At 41.0% G+C, this 20,268-nt stretch overlaps 1 protein-coding gene across 1 annotated transcript in view; it reads right to left on the reverse strand.

Annotated features, from left to right (window-relative positions):
* The window catches only part of LOC144530718 (SWI/SNF-related matrix-associated actin-dependent regulator of chromatin subfamily E member 1-like), a 16,458-nt gene extending 9,681 nt beyond the window's left edge, over window positions 1-6,777 (reverse strand). Inside the window, exons 1-4 of the mRNA XM_078270417.1 lie at window positions 6,680-6,777; window positions 6,101-6,158; window positions 3,341-3,384; window positions 2,549-2,647 (exon numbers count right to left, since the gene is read on the reverse strand). Of these exons, the coding sequence (XP_078126543.1) occupies window positions 2,549-2,647; window positions 3,341-3,384; window positions 6,101-6,107 (150 nt within the window). The 5' untranslated portion in view covers window positions 6,108-6,158; window positions 6,680-6,777. The remainder of the gene's footprint in view (window positions 1-2,548; window positions 2,648-3,340; window positions 3,385-6,100; window positions 6,159-6,679) is intronic.
* Window positions 6,778-20,268: the final 13,491 nt, after the last annotated feature.

The following is a 20,268-nucleotide window of genomic DNA, read 5'->3' on the forward strand; positions in this document are numbered from 1 at the left end:
TTGAGCATTTTATTTATTTATTATGATGCGTTTTTCCACGACAATGTTCTGATATTTTCTTCATTACGTTTTTACTTTTCAATCTTTTTCAGTTTTAGCTTTCTGTCACCAGTTTGGTGTGGAGGGGTTTGAGGGGCTGGGGGCGGGGGGGGCATGGAAAGCATGATTTACAATCTTAAGATAACGCCAGTCTGGCATACGATAATGTCTTCCTTTAATTTACCTGGAACCCAAACAGCCAAGTAAGTTGAGTCTGTTTCTCTGTGCCTTTGGTTTTTACATTAGAACCGGACTGGTTAAAGTCAGGGCATTTTGCGAAACATTTTTTAAACTACTCGCACATGTGCGACCTGCAAATTTGAGGACCTTTTTTTTTTTCTTACTTAGGGGGCAAGTCTGCCAGAGTTGGCCAGTGTGTGTGAGAGAAGAAGGGTCCCTGCGTGATTGGTCAACTGCATAACGCTGTGAGCTACACTTGTGGCGTCCCTCTCATTTCCGCACATGCTGTTGCACAGCGCTATGGTTGCTACGTTTCTGTATAAAATAATGACGTTGCAGACAGTTCACAATACATTCAAGAGCGGTGATCCGCAGTCGAAGTTCATCCATTTTGTTTGCTGGAGACCGTAAATTGGCGCGGAAAGTGCCGCGTAGTAATAGCCGATAAGGAGTTGGCCTTAGCCTAACGTTAGCCCTCCTCTCTTCATCACACGTTGTTTACGGTCTCAACCCGGCTTGCGTGCTTCCTGTCGGCGAAGCTGTGTTGAAAAGACCTCGGCAGTGTTTGGTCTCGGCACAAAATCAACCGCATTTTTACTCAGTGTTGTCTCAGTCTCAGACAAAAAGGACAGGATTTTATTTCAACACCACAACTGCGGGCTATCACTTAATTGCCCGTGCATTCACTGATTTATTTGCATTTTTACATCAATGCTAAGGTCAGCTCCGACATTTGCTACACGCCGCGGTACCGCTCTCTCACTTGGGTGAGAGAGGTAGAGCGTCAGCAGAGAGTGGAGACTGCTTCTATTAAAAAAAAAAAAAATAGATACAGGCTGCTAAATAACTATTTGTCGTAAAAACAAATGGTGCTTGTGTGATTGTCGTGAGCTCCTCTCTCTTCGGCTCCCTCATCATCCAATATTTCCCACACTGGGTGTTAGATAGCTAGGTACTCCCCTTTCCATGGAAGTTTAATCACCTTAGATATGATTGCTATTTCAGTGTTAAAAAAAAGACAGATGAGGGAAGGAGAGCCCTATTGAAATGTGTTTCTTCTCATTATTCTTATTTTATGTGTTTGAATGCAGGTGTGAGGTGCTTGGGCTACTCAAAAACCACTCGAAAATTGGCACGCATGTCAAATTTGGTGAAAATTGCGATCCGTTATCAGTCTCGGCCTTGGCCCTGGCAAATTGGCTCGATAGCGCCCCCTAGCAGTTATCAAAGTTAGAGCCCCCTCTTTTAACCTTCACGTAGATGCATGACATTTGGTAGGCATCTCACATCCAGCCTTACAAAAAAAGCCTCTTGGACCCCACCCCTCCAAACCCAACACGTATGCAAATGTATCATGTCCATGCTTACAAAAAAGCCGCTTGAAGCCATACCCTAAACCCAACAGAACGTCAGCAATATTAATATGCAAGTTATGGATGATTTTGACCATTTGCAGACTACTCTAACATACTCCCACTACAGATTTCAACCGATCGACTTCAAAATTGGTCAGTACAATCTAAAAGACCTTGCCAAAGCTAAACTGCCAAGCTTTTACACTTGCGTCCATTGGTGTGGGCGTGGCCAGGTGTCGAATTACCATATAACGCCGCAAAACAGGTAGTCGTTTGTAATTCAAGTGTACATTGTCCAATCTGCCTCAAATTTGTAATGCCTAACTAGAGAAGAGGCCTGAGAGCGTATACAAGTAAAAAATGAGTTATAGTCATAGCGCCACCTACTGGCAACAGGAAGTAAGCCCTGAGGAAAATAATTAGATTTTACTGAAATTTGCATGATGTGGTCGACAAAAAAATACAGCAACATGACGCATAAATAGTGTGTGTTCTCTAGCGCCACATAGTGGACACAGGACGTGGTGCACAATTTGAAGTATGTAATTTCCAACGCTATGCATATGGAGGGAATTAAGTCGAAATCTTGTGCGCCGTGTTCAGCAGTAATGGAAATACACAAACGGTAGTTTTAGCTTTTAGTCACAGCATAGAAAATGCTTTTGACGGGATGCCTTTTGGGAACGCGTTTGTTCAGTGTTCGTACAGTGTAATATACACAACTAAGTTATAAGCAAAAATGTAAGGAGCCTAGCTAGAAAGGATAGCTAGAAATTCACGTTAGAATGAAGCTTATATACGGTATTACTTAATGAATAATTTAAGCCTTTCTGATGCTCCTTTCATTCCACTTCTCCCCATATCTGTGCTCTTATATTTAGCCCAAGACAGCTTCGTACTACCCTCCCTATTATCCTGAGCCCATCCCCCTTTTCTGTTTTTTTTCTCTCCAAATCCCTCCATCAGTTCATTACCCTGCTGGAGCCTCCGGAGCTCCCTCCCAGCCGGAGGTTGTTGTAGGCCAGATGGCTGTAAGGGTTGTAGCCCACAAAGCCTGGGGTGGAAGGCATTTGCTGATGGAAGACAAATGAGACAAAACACGAATGAGAAATGGCTTACAAACAAGAGGAGGAAGAGGGATAAACATAAATAAGTGAAAAGGGGGGGAAAACATGAAAATATATGCGTCTTTTGCTTGTTTGTTTTCCATGATGTCATCGTGCAAGGAAAAAAAAAGAAAAAAAAAGGCAATTGGCCACCAGGCTAGCATTCAGAATGAATCCACAACATCTCAGGCCACCCTCTATTAATCGCAAGATGCATTTAATTAGCCAATTGACCAGTTCAACTTTAAACAGCACCGTGCCCACTGAACGTAAGGTAATGAAAAGCATCAAAACAAGCATGTTGGCTCTTTAACATGTGCTAAACTCTGACCTTTGATGCCAAAAAAAAACTTAAGATCTTAAATCAGAGTTACTTCGTAAAAAGAGGCACATTGACCCGTTCTGTGCAAGACCTTAAATGGTCAATGGTTAATGGTGGTATGACAGGATAGAGCAGAAGTGAGAGTGAGAGCGATGATGGAGAGCTGAACAGCTTTAAGGCAAGAAAATTAAATGAAAGAAATACCAAAAAATGTGGAGGGGGGGTAAGACAGCAAGAAAGAAAGACAAAAGGAAACCAAAAGAGTGGACAGAGCTAACATGGCCCTTTGGCCACTAAACAGTAAATGCTGAGACTGGAACTGAGACTTGGACACTTACTGTTGTCGGGGCAGGGGGAGGGGGAGGGGCGTAGGATGGTCGTTCTGTGCGAGAAAAAGAAAAGTTAGTCAGCTGTAGCCGCAACCTGCAATGTGCAAATTATTTGTATTGGGTGGCTATGGTTTATTTACATTAGTCTAAATGATATGTATTTCCTTTATAATACTGCTATACAGTGAACACTAAACATTAAAGATTCAAATCATCAGTCAGTCAATGAGCCCCGACTCTAACCTTATTTTGTTTATGCAGCATCATTAATCACAGAACACAGGAAAACACCATGGCATCGTTGGTATGGTATTGTTTTAAAAGGACCTAACTGCATTAGAAATATAGAGGGGTAACTGCAAAACGAAAACAGAAGCGACGTGACGCAAAACCGCATTGTTTATTCGCATAATACTACGGCTTGTACTACGAAGCAAGATTTGGCGCCAACGAGGTAACTTCAGGTTCAACCCAGGGTTTTGTGTATCACGACGGTGGATCACTTGTTACCGGGTTGAATCGCCGCTGACTGATGGGGAAGTGATATTGATAAGTGTTGTGATTTACGCATTTACAGCGTCGGCTATTTTTTTTGTGCCAGCTTTCCTTCCTGTTTCAGGAAGCAGCGACTGTATTGCGTTTTGCCTGTTAAACCGTGTCTGTGTTCTTCATATTTATGTAGAATTATAGTTTGCTCTTCTTATGTAAAATATGCAGCTCTGGTAGATGTTTGCGATTGGTCGTGCTGTGCAAACACCGCCTCTTTTATGTGAACGAGCGCGTCTCTGGATTGGGAAACCCTGGGTTACCCCTAGCTGTTAACCAGAGTCGTGACACAGCTCATGCGGGACCGCGGTTGTTAGGGTTAGTGAAGCCGGGTAACTGAAAGAAATCCAGGGCATGTTGATCTTGATTCGTAGTGAAAAACTGCCATTTCAGTCTTAAATGCTGAGAATTCATGAAATTTACTCCAACTTTTCAAACTTAAGTATAAAAGCCAGTTATCAAATTTCTTAAAGCTAAGAATCACTGTTACCCTCCCAGTTATTTAAAACGGCTCGAGAGCTCTCTCGTGTGGTTACGGAGTTGCCACTAGGGGCCTGTGATGGCACTGAGGAGACAGAGCGCAGTGCGCAAATCTTTCAAATCAAATGTTTGACGACGAGCAGTTAATCAAACGGTATCATTTGGACAGAGCAGGCATAACATATCATAACATCTAGGCTATAGTACGTTAGTTAACAACACACCGGTTTAAAATGTGTAATTAAGACACGATGGGAAACGTGTTCATCTTTCATTTCCAATGTGTATACCATAATGTATTCTCTTGTAAATTCTTTACTGTCACGTGTGTCGAATGTAAACTCCTCTTAGGAGTTCCACCATTCAATGTGAATTTATCTGAAAATATTCTTAAATAAGGAAATCTATTCAGTGATTGGTCCATGCCTATGTCGTCATCCAAAATCCCGTTTTTGTCACAGCAAAGTGTTGTGAATCATCTCCAAGACTGACACTTAAGATATAGTCCCACAATTCACTTAAATTACGACTGAGATGCTTGAAAACCAACTTTTATTTTTACTCTCAAGTCAATTCTAAGCAGTGTTCTTGTGAGTAATTCTCAGAGGCTTGATAAATACAGGCCCAGAGTGTGTTGCTCTGATGCTCTCAGCATCAGAGCTGCACCCTAGCAAAGTCAGCTACACCACACGTGAACCAGACACTGGCACACTTCCTCTACTGCCACCCAGTGTGATCGTCACTTCAGCTGATAGAGCTGTTGGCACACAGCAGAGACGCTCCGTATATATTTTAGACTGTGTGCAAATAGGGTGTCTTCACATCACAGGTAAGGGCTAAAACAAGACTATTGCTATAGGTTATTTTAAGAATTCAGACTGGAGTAGCTTCTATGCAGGAAAACTGAAATACAGTTACTGTGAATGTAAGTCATGCTTAATATTGTACATCTTATAATTCTAAATAAAAACAATAATGTTGTCGTTTTTATATTTAAAATAATTATAGAGTAGAGCTGGGCAATATATCGATATAAATATATGAGGCTAGATATCGTCTTAAATTTTGGATATTGTAATATCCTGATATGACACAAGTGTTGTCTTTTCCTGGTTTTAAAGGCTGCATCACAGTAGAGTGATGTCATTTTCTGAACACACCAGATTGTTCTAGCTGTTCCATCCATCCATGTTATTATATCAACATAACCGATGATTATTCATGAAAAATCTCATTGTGTGCATATTTTGCGAAAGCACCAATTGTCAACCCTACAATATCGCCACAATATCGATAACGATGCATTTGGTCAAAAATATTGTTACGTTTCATTTTCTCCATATCACCCACCTCTAGTAAGTCGTGCTTAATATTGTACATCTTATAATTCTACATAAAAACAATAATGTTGTTTTTATATTTAAAATAATTATAGAGATACATAACCAAATAAACCTGATAAACTGTTTTAATAAAGTTAAATTTGGGGGGGGGGGTGTACATCCCATTTTGATAATACCTTCATGAATTGTGACATTTGTTTTTTTGTAGAATCGTGTTCATTTTACACTACAGGCCTAGGGTAGGGGCTATGATAGAAACCAAAGGAAAGGTGTTTACTATTCACTGATGGTTACTTACACATCTATTATATATGCTCACGCTCTGACTGAATAGGAACACCACCAATGAAGTGAACTTTGGTTTGTACTATTAACGTTAATAACATGCATGTGTACTTACTTGACATCGTGGCTGGAGACTTGGCTAAGTAGATGAGGCTATTTCCATATTGGTTAACCTGGATAAGAAGAAAAATAAATAAATAGATGAACTACAACAACTAACGTTACGCTTTTGCAATTAGTCGTTTGGTAAACAAAGTTACCGGCTAACGACGACGACAATGAAAGATAACAATGGCTGACGGGACTTAAACAGCTATCCAGGGTCGGCCTTCTAGCCAAACCCGCGAACACAAAGAGACCATTTGCTTCATGCTAATGTTGAGAATGGTATCCAATTAAATGGAGTTCAAAGCAATTTGGACCCAAAACACGCGTCCGTGCTTACCGGTTGAACCTTCAGACGTGTGCAATCCTTGCAAAATGTTTGAATAAGCCTTGCCGTTGAAGCTAGGCTAACGAACAATACACACTCCCGCTAACGCTAGCTACATGGGGATAATTACCTACCCTTTTTAGCTAAGTTTTCTAACGGTAAAACTAATGTATTTTTAGTCGTTCTTACACTTAAGTTTCAAAATGATAAAAATGTAAACATTTCAAGTAATTATGTTGGAAACAACGTAAACATACTCACTCAATCGTCCTTTGTTCCCTCCGTTGGGCCGCTTGTTCCGCCTTTCGCACACAAACCGGAAGTGTTAATTTTGTTCTGGCCGGGAAAGGATGTTTTCAGAATAAAAGTGGATTTACTTCAATACACAGTGATAAATCAGATGTTCTCAAACTTTTTTCAATACCCCCTTTGAATTGTGTTTTTAAGCCAAGTACCCCGTGACCAGAGCAAAAACATGTTTACATCTAGATATAAAGAGGAACAATACAGTGTCTGCAACAACAACCTTTAAATGCTACATTTCAAATGTTCAGAATCCATCACTTAATTCATTCATTTTTATAGTATAATTATTTTAGGGATTATGCATGACATATTTTTTAATATTTGTTATGCATTGGTTATGAAATCAGCAATATTTTCGGACAAAATCTGACTTGTTGAGAGTTCCAGTTCCAGTTTTCTCATTTACTCTCACATGAAGCGGTACATTCTGTTCCTGTTTCACTTGTTATTATTACTCAATGTCCTTTGCTCGAGACTCATGGCCTTTAATAGTTGTGGCTTAAGCTAATCCTTCTGTGCATCAGAGTTTCCTTTGTTCGGGGAATGCAGATGTGCCTTGCCCGGAGAACTTGTAACCCCCGTCTCTATGACAGCACATAACCCTGTGCAATAAGCATACACCAAAACACACTTGTCTCTAAAGCCCATGACACAGCAACCCGACGGCTGTCCGCCGGCAGAAAAGGCACTCGGACTGATCAGTCGGCTCCCTGAGGTCCAAAAAGTGCCTCAGAACACACCGAAGCGACGCCGACTTGAGCGTACATTCTGCGCATGCGCAAGACGTAATACTTCTCCATAACAGCAGGCGGCACTAATCTGTATTGTCGCCCAAAAAATGAAAACCAGCAGCTGATTGGACGAACGCGTCACGTGGGTCTGGTTGCTCCTGGATTTTCAACCGGGCATAATGGCGGCTTCGTTCGGAATACAAGCTCATATTTTACGAAGATAGTTCACCGAAACGTGTTTCTGAAAACATTTTAAGCGAGAAATAGGCCATGCAGTTGCTGAATCTGTCTTCATTTCAGATCGACAAAGGTCAGTTTAAAGGTCCCATGGCATGAAAATTTCACTTTATGAGGTTTTCTAACATTAATATGAGTTCCCCCAGCCTGCCTATGGTCCCCCAGTGGCTAGAAATGGCGATAGGTGTAAACCAAGCCCTGGGTACTCTGCTCTGCCTTTGAGAAAATGAAAGCTCAGATGGGCCAATCTGGAATCTTCTCCTTATGACGTCATAAGACGTTTTTTTTTTGTAATAAACCCGATTTTTGCCAAAGTTGTACCTGATGTTGGTAGCACTCTTTTTTTATTTTTGGTGGCATGGTTGCTGGTTCTGAACTTTACACGATTTCTTTTTATTTTGAAAATCAAGCCATAAAACAAATTTTGACCAGTTCTTCTTCTAAAAGGGTTAATGTTCGCGAGCTCTACAAATGATAGTGTGCTCCTGTGCCCCCTAGTGGCTTGGTGGTGAAGTACATACACAACCATGCTGCAATCAGCAATATGCGCCTAGCAGTAGCATATAGGCCTAATGCGTTCTTTTGGAAAACAAGTTTTCTTTTAGGCTGTTTATTAACATAAATATGTCTCGATATATTGAAGGAAAAAGTGCTTTATTTGTGATTTAAATAATGGTGCTGATGATTTTTAGAGACCCCCACAGGTGTATGATTTTACTGCTTTCGTGGGAGCTCATCCTCTCTCTATGGGAGCTCAGCTCCCACTGGCTCCCATGTAATTCGAACCCTGAGAGGTAGGTATCAACCACATTAAGCTAGCATGTTAGGAAGTGGTGGTAACATGCCTTCACAGTGGGCAAAGCTGTTTAAAACCTAAAAGAGCACGATTATTAATCAATAATATTGTTAATCAAAAATTAATTAACGGGTCCTTTGAACTAAACTCTCACATCGAGATATCTGAATGAAGAGGCGGCCTATAGCTCACCTGGTAGCGCAAGCGACCCATGTTGGCTCAGTACTTGCCAGTGGCCTGGGTTCAAATCCCACCTGAGGGATGTCATATAATAATGATTGAAATAGTGAAAATATGTTATTATTGTTATCACCTGTTTCCCTTCCCTGTTTCTGCATACTGTGGTTGCCTACCTATACTGTAAGTCTTGGCATTGTAGACATTGGATGTGACTAAATACTGATCATAAGAGCCCAATTACATTCATGTGTAATTATATATGTGTAATTATATGGCCTCATAGTAATGTTCAATGTGTCAACAGCATTATTGTTATTATTTGAACTGGACAATACTGTAAAAAATAATTGTGGGCTAAGGAGTAGCTGTAGGAAAATCACAGCATTGTGAAACTAAACACCTAGATGTAAATGGACTGTATTTATATAGCACTTCCCTAGTCTTAACGAGGTTTGGTCTAAAAAATAAATTACAACTAAAAATATTAAAATAAACATAATAGGCTTTATGCACGCATCACTTCCGCATTGGCGTAAGGATGATTAGACATTTCCGGTTACCGGAAGAAAACATTAGACAGTGACAGTAGACCGTTATGATGGCAGAGATGAAGTTTACAAGGCGTTTGCTGGAGTTGCCTAAAGTATCTGTTAATGATATACGGAGGTTCGTCCGGGATTCCAGTACGACATCACGTAGCAAATTGGATAAAGGCTTCAAATTTTACGTTTCGTCATTTCTTTGCAACTTTGAAGGTAATTTGCTAACGCTAGCTAGCCTGAGCTAGAAGCCTTGCTTTGGTGTTTTAAGTAATGACTTTGTCCTGCTTCAGGTCAACCATGCTTTAAATAAAGTTTAATTATGTGTATATACCTCTCACTTCATGTGTTTGTACTTTTATGAAAGTATCAGGTAAAAACAGGGCTTTAAATGAGATCTCTGTGAGAGCCCAGCATACTCCTTGCTAACTATTATGTAGCTGCATGCTAACGCATTAACATAAACATTAACATAAACAACACAACAATGACGAAAATGAACAGTTTTGGATGTTTTGACGACAAGCATTCAATGATAGCATACAGTAGCACAGCATTCTACGATAACCGGAAGTTTACATCCATCCTGAGATTTAACCGGAAATACGTCATGCTCGCCTGTGCATATCGCCTATAGACCATGGTCTGGATGAACACTCAATTCTGATTGGCTGCAGGGTGTCCATAAAAAAGTGTTATAGGATACCTACTTATAGAGTTCTAGAGAAACTGACCGTTTACCGTTCTAAATGAAGGTGCTACATTAAAACATAAAGGAAATGGGAATCTGTCATTTCCAACACTGTCATGCTTCAGTGCCTCGTCCTCTGAACACCACAGGATGGCGCTAACACACAAGCTGCAAGAACTAAGTTTTAGTGCACCTCTGAACTGACTTTGTTTCACAGCGAATAACGTTATCTCACATCCCGGTCACTGTTCAGGTCGCTACTTCAGGCTGCGGTCATCAGAAACGTTACACATCGCTGATAAAATTGCTCGTAAAAGACGTTATATTGTTTTGGGGACAATGACATGGCTGGGTAGCTAGCTACGTTGGAGTTTAACCCGGTGGACGAGAGGGTCGCCTCCCTACGCCTGCAGGTTGTGGGGGGGTGAAACTCTGACTGTTGTTTGTGCATATGCACCAAACAAGAGTTCAGAGTATTCGGCCTTCTTGGAGACCTTGAGTGGAGTCCTGCATGGGGCTCCAGTCGGGGACTCCATAGTTCTGCTGGGGGACTTCAACGCGCACGTGGGTAATGATGGAGACACATGGAGATTGACCTCAACTAGTATTTATGGACAGCATATCGAGGCGTAGTCGGGGTGGAGAGGGGTTGCAGTTCGGTGGGCTGGGGATCTCATCGCTGCTTTTTGCAGATGATGTGGTCCTGATGGCATCATCGGCCTGTGACCTTCAGCACTCACTGGATCGGTTCGCAGCCGAGTGTGAAGCGGCTGGGATGAGGATCAGCACCTCTAAATCGGAGGCCATGGTTCTCAGCAGGAAACTGATGGAGTGCCTTCTCCAGGTAGGGAATGAGTCCTTACCCCAAGTGAAGGAGTTCAAGTACCTTGGGGTCTTGTTCGCGAGTGAGGGGACAATGGAGCGGGAGATTGGTCGGAGAATCGGCACAGCAGGTGCGGTATTACATTCAATTTATCGCACCATTGTGACGAAAAGAGAGCTGAGCCAGAAGGCAAAGCTCTCAATCTACCGGTCAGTTTTTGTTCCTACCCTCACCTATGGTCATGAAGGCTGGGTCATGACCGAAAGAACAAGATCCAGGGTACAAGCGGCCGAAATGGGTTTCCTCAGGAGGGTAGCTGGCGTCTCCCTTAGAGATAGGGTGAGAAGCTCAGTTATCCGTGAGGAGCTCGGAGTAGAGCCGCTGCTCCTTTGCGTCGAAAGGAGCCAGTTGAGGTGGTTCGGGCATCTGGTAAGGATGCCCCCTGGGCGCCTCCCTAGGGAGGTGTTCCAGGCACGTCCAGCTGGGAGGAGGCCTCGGGGGAGACCCAGGACTAGGTGGAGGGATTATATCTCTAACCTGGCCTGGGAACGCCTCGGGATCCCGCAGTCGGAGCTGGTTAATGTGGCCCGGGAAAGGGAAGTTTGGGGTCCCCTGCTGGAGCTGCTACCCCCGCGACCCGACCCCGGATAAGCGGATGAAGATGGATGGATGAATTATCATATTCATTATTATTTTCACTTGTTTTCATTTTAAACAAATTGTATATCCAAATACAATACACATTTTATATAGGCTCAGTCTGCCACTTAAAAAAACAAAAAAAACAATTACAGTGCTTGTTCCATTATATCAGAATTGATTTAGAATTTTAGAAACATTAATTGGCCCTGTCCCTGTTTCTGGTTCTCAACATGAAATCAAGGAGTAGGGTTAACTTTTCCTGGTTCAGATTTCCCACCGTGGTCAGAAAGAACAGGGGAGACACTTTATTTCTCCCTCTATGCCTCTAGAGTCTGTACTCGCTCCGAATGCGTCTCTCTCACTCGCTCTACCACACACTTCCCATGCACACGCACATGCCGGCCCTGAAGTATAAACTTTAGGCCACTTACACGATAGGCTACGGCGAAAGCTCTGCGAGGAGCTGCTGCAGAACCGTGAATCAGCATGAATTATGGTGATCAATAGTTCTGCGGAGAAGGAGCTCTTAACTGGAAGGAGGGACCTATACGATAATACTGCCCCCAGCTGTTCCCTTCGCCTTTAGAAGGAGAAGACCTAAAAGCCTGACAGACTGAGCCTGCAGCCGTCCTTCAGAAGCATTCATTCTAGGTAAGAAAAGCTTCATTAATTGAGATAAATATTGAGAAGACTTCTTACTTTGTCAATTTCTTATGTACCAGAGTTTCCGACGACTTCGGCAACCCCTGGTAACTGCAGTTTTTTGGGTGTTTCATTGAAATGCATTTTCCATAAATACACGCAATTTATTAATATTTTCCCACTGTTCCTAGTGTATACATGGAGAGTGGTGTCTGCGCTGAACCTCTGCCACCGCTGATGGACTCAAATTCAACCGGCAGTGCACTGTTCACCAAGACTCCCCACGCTGCTAGAGGAGCTGTTGGCGTCTTCACTTACGACCTCATCAAAAAATCTACAAAAAACACCCCTGGGAAAATTGCTGTCATGTTCTCCGTGCCCTACGACTATAACCTGTACTTTATCTGGTATGCAGTGGGAATCTTTGTTGAGAGCCAAGCGTGTAATCAGGATCTTTATCGACTGATGTACTATGACTCAAACGACAACTTTGTCAGAGGTAAAGCAAGTGGTCCCAGTCTCACTCATACGGATGGTCATGTCACCATCAAGGCAACAATGTCAGACTCATACCAGCCTGTCATGAAGGTGGTAGTGAAAGACAACTGAAATAAGAGAATTGGGAAATGTAAAATGTAGATTACCCTGCAGCACATTCTGCTTTTATAGCTAATTCTGTGCCAGTGGCTAATAGATAGTTCATGTATAGTCATTTTGCTTAATTTTGTTCTGAGCAAAAATAATTAGGAATACATGCTTAAGATGTTTTCATTGCTTTACAATATTACTCCACTGTTTTGTGTAATATGTAGAAACTGTAGTAGAGCTGTTGAGTTTCCTTCAAAAGAAAAGATGATGGATTAGTTACATGTGAGAGTAACAAGTAAATATGTCATGCCAAACAGTTTAGTAAAGCTTTCAAAAGTATTTAAATGTTGTGGACAGTCCGTTTTCTTTTAAAGATACAACATACAACATTTGGAAAGAGAATAAATCAGGAGACTTACTATATATTAATTAAAAAATATATAATAGGTGTAAAAACTAGGAAAAGCTATACATAAAAAGGTTCACAAGAGCATTGAAAGGTAAGTACAAAAATAAGAAGAAACATGTTTAAGTAGGTGAGTTAACCTCTTAACAGACACTAAGAGAATCAGAAAAAAATAAAAAGACACACATTATGTACTTAAAGGTCCCATGGCATGACAATTTCACTTTATGAGTTTTTTTAACAATATGAGTTCTCCCAGCCTGCCTATGGTCCCCCAGTGGCTAGAAATGGTGATAGGTGTAAACCGAGCCCTGGGTATCCTGCTCTGCCTTTGAGAAAATGAAAGCTCAGATGGGCTGATCTGGACTCTTCCCCTTATGACGTCATAAGGGGAAAGGTTACCTCCCCTTTCTCTGCTTTGCCCGCCCAGAGAATTTGGCCCGCCCATGAGAGAGAGAGAGACATCATGGCTTGCAAACAAGCGAAGCATGGCAGTTGGTTAAGGCCACACCCCCACCCTCCACCTTCCCCCCCTCTCTCCTCCTCAATAGCATTTAAAGCTACAGACACAGAAATGGCACGTCTTAAGTAAAGCTCATTGTGGGAATGGCTCTAGTGGCTGTAATTCTGCACCAAGGCTGAATTTCGGGAAAGAGACTTCAGATACAGTATTAGGGGACCACTAAGGTCTATATAAAAGAGACTTCAGATACAGTATTAGGGGACCACTAAGGTCTATATAAAAGAGACTTCAGATACAGTATTAGGGGACCACTAAGGTCTATATAAAAGAGACTTCAGATACAGTATTAGGGGACCACTAAGGTCTATATAAAAGAGACTTCAGATACAGTATTAGGGGACCACTAAGGCCCCCCGAATGTTTTCCAAATCTTTGCTTTTTAAAAAAAAATAATTAAAACTTTTTGTCATTTCCCTACAGTCTCTCTGACTGGACTGGCAAATCAATGGAGCAAAGGTTCTATACATGCCATTAATTCGCTATTCATACCCTGTCTTTCCCGATTATGAACTTCTGCCATCAGGGAGAAGATTCCATGTGCCGAGATGTAAAACAAACAGACTTTAGTTATCGTTTATCCAAACCTCTATCAAGCTGCTAATCTCCAATAGTAAATCTTAGCACAACAGATCAAAGTGCAATTAATACACCAGCACTTATTTGCACTTTGCACTGAAATTATTACAGTCACTTTTTAAGATGTTGTATTGTTTGTACAGTCATATGTGTCCTTTCTTCATGTCCTAAGATGTTTTGTCAATCTTATGTTGATTTTGTGTGGATTTTAGAATGGTTTCTCTGGTACATGTTTGTGTTGTGAAGTAACAGATTGTAGCACTACGACCAAGATAAATTTCCCCTTGGGGACAATAACGTGTATTCTATTCTATTCTGCGAACTCTACCTCTAACTAAAAAAGCCTGAAGAACTCCGACTTAGCCTATATGTAATTCCCTCCGCTTAAAAATCTAAATCTTTCATAAAGATACCCATCAGTGAATGTTAACGGGGTTGTCGGTCTCTAAAGGTTATAACTTTCACGAGCGTAGGCCAGATGTTAAGATGAATTCTGCTGAACTGGAGGATTTTTTTTTATGTAACTTTATTTTTCGTCTTTATTAGTAGACAACGTATAGCAAACATACAGATAGCACATAGCTACATATTGAACAACAATAACAGTTACATAACCGAGGAGGACAGGGAGGATTAAAAAAACATGACGGGGGCGCCCGGATAGCTCAGTTGGTAGAGCGGGAGCCCATATATCGAGGTTTACTCCTCGATGCAGCGGGTTCGACTCCGACCTGTGGCCCTTTGCTGCATGTCATTCCCCCTCTCTCTCCCCTTACATGTCTTCAGCTGTCCTATCAAAAATAAAGGCTGAAAATTCCCCAAAAACAAAACATAATGGAGTCTTCAGAAGAGGTAATTATCTTCACAAGAGCATTCAAGTAAGTTTTTCTCAGAATTGTTTTGTGTCTTTCTAGTTACATAACTCAGTGTTTCCCCTACCACGATGGTCCAAAATGACGTTAATATGCACAGTTAGCACAGTAGAATGACATGTAGAACCCCAAAGCTCTAATCCTAGAATCCTAGAAACTGAAATGCTGAATGGCACGTTTTTTTCACTTTCATTTTTACTGTCATAAGACTAAGAAGGGGCTTTTGATTGGAAGGAGGGACCTACACAATAAGATGCAGCCCACAACTGTTCCCTTCACATTTATAAGGAGAAAACCTAAAATCCTGACAGACTGAGCCTGCAGCCGTCCTTCAGAAGCATTCATTCTAGGTAAGCATAGCTTTATAAATTGAGATAAATATTGAGATGACTTATTACTCTGTCATTTTTTGCATCCAATAGCAGAAACTTTTATGAACACAAATGAAGGGTTTGTTTTTTTGTCTTTCTGTCCGAACAGGTCGTCTTGTTGCACACTGCACAGCCATCATGTCTGATTCAGAAGAGAGGCTGGCCCATGTGGAGACAGCCTCTACTGATGCAGTGATTTCAGTTGGCGATGACACCATTGGAAGCAGTACCTGGCGTCAGTGTTATATTACCGTTATAAATTACAGCTCTGAATACACCCTCTGTAACCCCTGGTAAATGCAATTTGCTATTTTATTTTTTGACCATTTCATTAATACGTTTTCAATAAATACACCCAACTCTTTAATATTTATTCTGCTGTTTCTAGTCAATACACGCAGAGTGGTTGCTGCACTCGGACTCCACCACCGCAGATTGGCCCGCAGTCATCTGGCAGTGCACTGTTCACCAAGACTCCCTTCACTGCTCGAGGATCTGTTGGCGTCTTCACTTATGACCTCCAGGACTCCACTGACAAAATAGCTGTCATGTTCTCTGTGCCCTACGACTATAACCTGTTCTCTAACGTGTATGCAGTGGGAATCTTTGACAAGAGCCAAGAGTGTAATTATGATCTTTATTATCAGATGTACTACGATACACCAACCACCTTTGTCAGAGGTTTGTCAGCTCAGTGCTCCAGTCTCACTTATAAGGGGGATCGAGTCACCATCGTGGCAACAATGACAGACCTTTTTGAAGCTGTCATAAACGTGGAAGTGAAAGACGACTGAAATAAGTGTCGGGAAGAAAGTAGTTTCTCCTGCAGCCTATTCTGCTTGGTTTTTTTGTTGAATTTATAAGTCATTCTGTGCCAATGGCTAATACATAATTAATCTTAATGTATGGTAATTTCTTTCCCAAGCATTAATAATTAGAAATACATGCTTAAGATGTCTATATTGCTTTACAATATAACACAATCCACTGCTTTTGTGTTATAGAAACTGTAATACGTAATAGCTGTAGTAGAGCAGATGATGCATTTGATGGATTACTTACTGTACGTGTGTTGTGATTTCATTTCGTTTGATTTTAGATTTAGATTTTGTTTTTGGATAGACCTTTGTTACCAGCCTGTTTTTTTGGACTGTAAGTTATTTACAGACTGGTTACTTATAGACTTGCAACGGGGACACAGCCAGCTACCCTGGCTCTGTCCAAGGTAATAAATTCCACTTACTAGCACCTCTAAAGCTCGCTAATTAACATGTTGAATCTAGAGTGTAAAATAATAGAAATAAAAATAAAATATGCTTTATTAATACGCGAGGGAAATTACAATTCACTCTTCACTCTGTTGTTAGAACACACTACACAGAGGCCTGAAATACACACACGTGCTCAGTACCTATACATGCACAAATGGAGAGATGTCAGAGTGAGGGGGGCTGCATCGGTTGATGGACAGGCGCTCAGAGCAGTTGGGAGTTTCGGTGCCTTGCTCAAGACCACCTTGGCAGTGTAGGTGAGGTGGTGAACTGGCACCTTTGCAGCTACCAGTCCACCAACCTAACTTCGGTCCGTACGGGGAATTGAACCAGCATCCCTCCGGCTCCCAACCCAACTCCAAATTTACTATGTCAAACTAAATATTAAAGGCTTTTACACCACATTTAATTGGGGCCAGAAAACATCATCTCATATGCTATCAGTTAACGTTCCCTGTTTTACATAATGCTTTGAAATGTTTTTCAATCCACTACTTAAAGATTTAAGCAGTTTGGAGCAGCAAGGTGTATTTGTCGAAGCACTTGATTCACATTTGAGGGGAACAACCTGCTGAGTGTGCTGATAATCTTGGGGTTAACGCTCTAGCTGGCTTCAAAGACAGCTTTCAAGTTCAATTGTATTGCCGGTTTTGCTTAGCCAGCAAAGGGGACATAGATTGCAGCCATTTTGGGTCGAGAACTGTTGAACAACACAACTATTGTAGCCGAGTTATGAGAGACTGAGTCAAAGTGTACCTGATGTTTAAAGCGAATGTGTCCGGCATACTTTCATCCTATAACTGGGTTCTCGTCGGATCTTCTTCATGACGTATTTGAAGGAATTATCCCATTTGAGCTTTTAGTTAGCATTGAAGAAACAGTACATAGTAAAAGATATACCCAACAGTGTGTGGTTGGTTAGACAAAAATCTGGAAATATGAATGAAGTGTGTGCCATTTGGTGCAAAAGTTTGATTTTGATAATGCTATAGGTAGTTTTGGTTGCAGTACTTCATTTTGCAGCATATACAGTATGAGGTATTTAGCAGTTTGGGTGTGTGGTTTTGTGAATTGTGTTAAGTATTTTGATAAAACCAGCCTAGTTTGCAAAATTGTGTTTTAGCAATTGGAAAAAAACAGTAAAAGACGCTGGGCGCCATTTAGAGAATGTTATAGCTAAATGGCAGAGTACATACATATGAAAATACAAAGATATTGAACAACATTGCTGAATTGTGATAATCACATAGCGACAGTAATCATAACTAGGAAGGTACCATGTTTCACTTACTTCAATCTCAAACATGCAAGAACTTTCCTCCTGCTCACAACAAGTGTCATATAATATACAACAAGTGGAGCAGTGTGATTGATGGTTAACCTTACTTTATTTTGGGGATTGTTATTGATTGATATAGCAATTTTTGCCTTAAAACTTTTATATTTATTTGCTGTGATTTTTCCTTATGGTTTGCTGTGGATTAACTTTTATTTTGTTTGCTGTGATGTTGTTGTGGACAATTGATTGTACCGTTTCCCTCTTTCACGAACTGCAACAACAAACACTAATTGACACACCTGTAGAACCCCGTTCACATCAGCGATCTAATTTGCCAGCTGATCAGACCACTCCCAATAAACGGAGGCTAGGTCCCTTACCGAGGGAGAGAGACAACGCTCTGGACGGATGGACGTGCCGTGTGTTGCAGCTGACTGGTTTGCTGATCTTCTTTCCCCTCGGTGTTGCTGCTGACTGGATCTCCTGTGCCCTGGTGAAGCCGACTCCCAGACTCTGCAGTGTCAACGCTCACAAACTCCGACTAAGGGCGCACAAAGCACTTCACTGAGAAAATAGCTGTCATGTTCTCTGTGTCCTTTGACTTCAACCTCTTCTGTAACCGGTATGCAGTGGGAATATTTAATAAGAGCAAAGAGTGTAATCATAATCTTTATCATCTGATGTACTACGACACACAAACCACCTTCGTCAGAGGTGAAGCAAAGGATCCCAAACTCACTTATAAGGGTGATCAAGTCACCAGCATGGTCGTGATCTGGCTGTATGCCTTCTGACGTTTAGTTGAGACTGTCCTTTTTTTTGATCGGATTTCTGTTACTTAACGCTTCCTTTGTGTTGGTGTTCTAAACTCTAAACTGGATTTGTGAGGACTAAGGTTAACTGCTCCTCAGATCTCTGCAGGGTAAATCCAGACAGCTAGCTAGACTATCTGTCCAATCGGAGTTTTCTCTCGGCACGACTAAAACAACTTTTGAACGTACACGTTGTGATTGGTTTAAAGAAATGCCAATTAACCAGAGCACGTTCTTCTCCCATCCCGGAATGCTGTGTGGACTAGCCAGACCCTCCTCCGCAGCGCTGTGGCGGAAGGTCTGGCAAAGCGAGACTAAGACTGCTATAACCAGCGTTTGAAGCCAGCAAACGCACCATTACGTATAGTGGCACCTACATTTTAAATGATATCATTAGCATAGTGGTGAACAAGGTCAACACGAGAGCTGGTAAACATTAGCATTAGCTCTATAGCTTGCATGTTCTGACATAATATGTGACATGAGTTACCGAGAGATATAGATAGAGATAGGGACTAAGCTAATACTTAAAAAGTAGAGCAACAGAAAGAGAAGTTGATTAAGGGGGTCAAGATGGTGGTGCATTATTTTGACCTACTTTCTTCTTCTTTGTACTACAACTTATTGATCTATTTGTTTTTTTTTCTGTGAAGTTGTGTTGGCATTTTTATGGTTTATTTGTGAGGAATAAAGACTGACATAAAAAGTGTCTGACTGATGTTCATTGATGTTGCAAAAGGTTCAGTTCCTCCGTGAAACTTTCCTCTATAGTGTAAAAAAAAAAGGAAGCAGTTATTTAAAGAAATGAAAAAGAAGGGAAAGGGGGTTTCAGTCTGAGAACGGAGTCTGCTGACTACATGTGACGATTATAATAGTGAAACAGAAGTAAAGAAACCTATTATAATTATACTTTTTTCATGCCTTGTTTTAATGATTTAGCCAAGAAATAAAATAAAGGCTTTTTAAACTGTACCCTCCTGAGTGCCTCAGTGTCCTCGAACCCTTAAAAACCACTTTTGTTTGATGCATTCATATTGACCCAAAAACGTACAGCTTGTTGAATGGATGAATTCTGACCTCTACTGTTTGCATTTATGTATTTTAGTTACTGCCCAATCCTCTGATTAGGGTTAGGGTACCGTTTGGATTTTTACGATTCCGATGCCGAACCGGTACTTTTAAAATGATCCCGATTCCTAAACCGATTCTTGAAAAATAAAAAATGACATAAAAGAAAAGCTTTTTTTATGGAGTTTTTTTTAACAATATATTAACATTTTAAAGTACTTAATATATAAAGTAAATCTTAGTCACCTAACACATAACAACAATAATTATTTTCTAACGCTTTTCTTCGTTTCCACAAACAAATAATGAACTGTTCTTACCTGATGGCGTACAAGGGTTGATATCAGATTAGAAAAGCAAAATATGTTTTAAAAAAAACTTAAATTCACAGTCATGTAGCTGTAAGCTACACATCGGCAAAAAAATTAAACATGTGGCTACTAAGCAAAGAACAAAGACTGAATGACAGTTTAGCTCTTATATACAAGCCGATACAA

Source organism: Sander vitreus, chromosome 15, assembly GCF_031162955.1.
Source record: "Sander vitreus isolate 19-12246 chromosome 15, sanVit1, whole genome shotgun sequence".
Taxonomy (NCBI): Eukaryota; Metazoa; Chordata; class Actinopteri; order Perciformes; family Percidae; genus Sander; species Sander vitreus.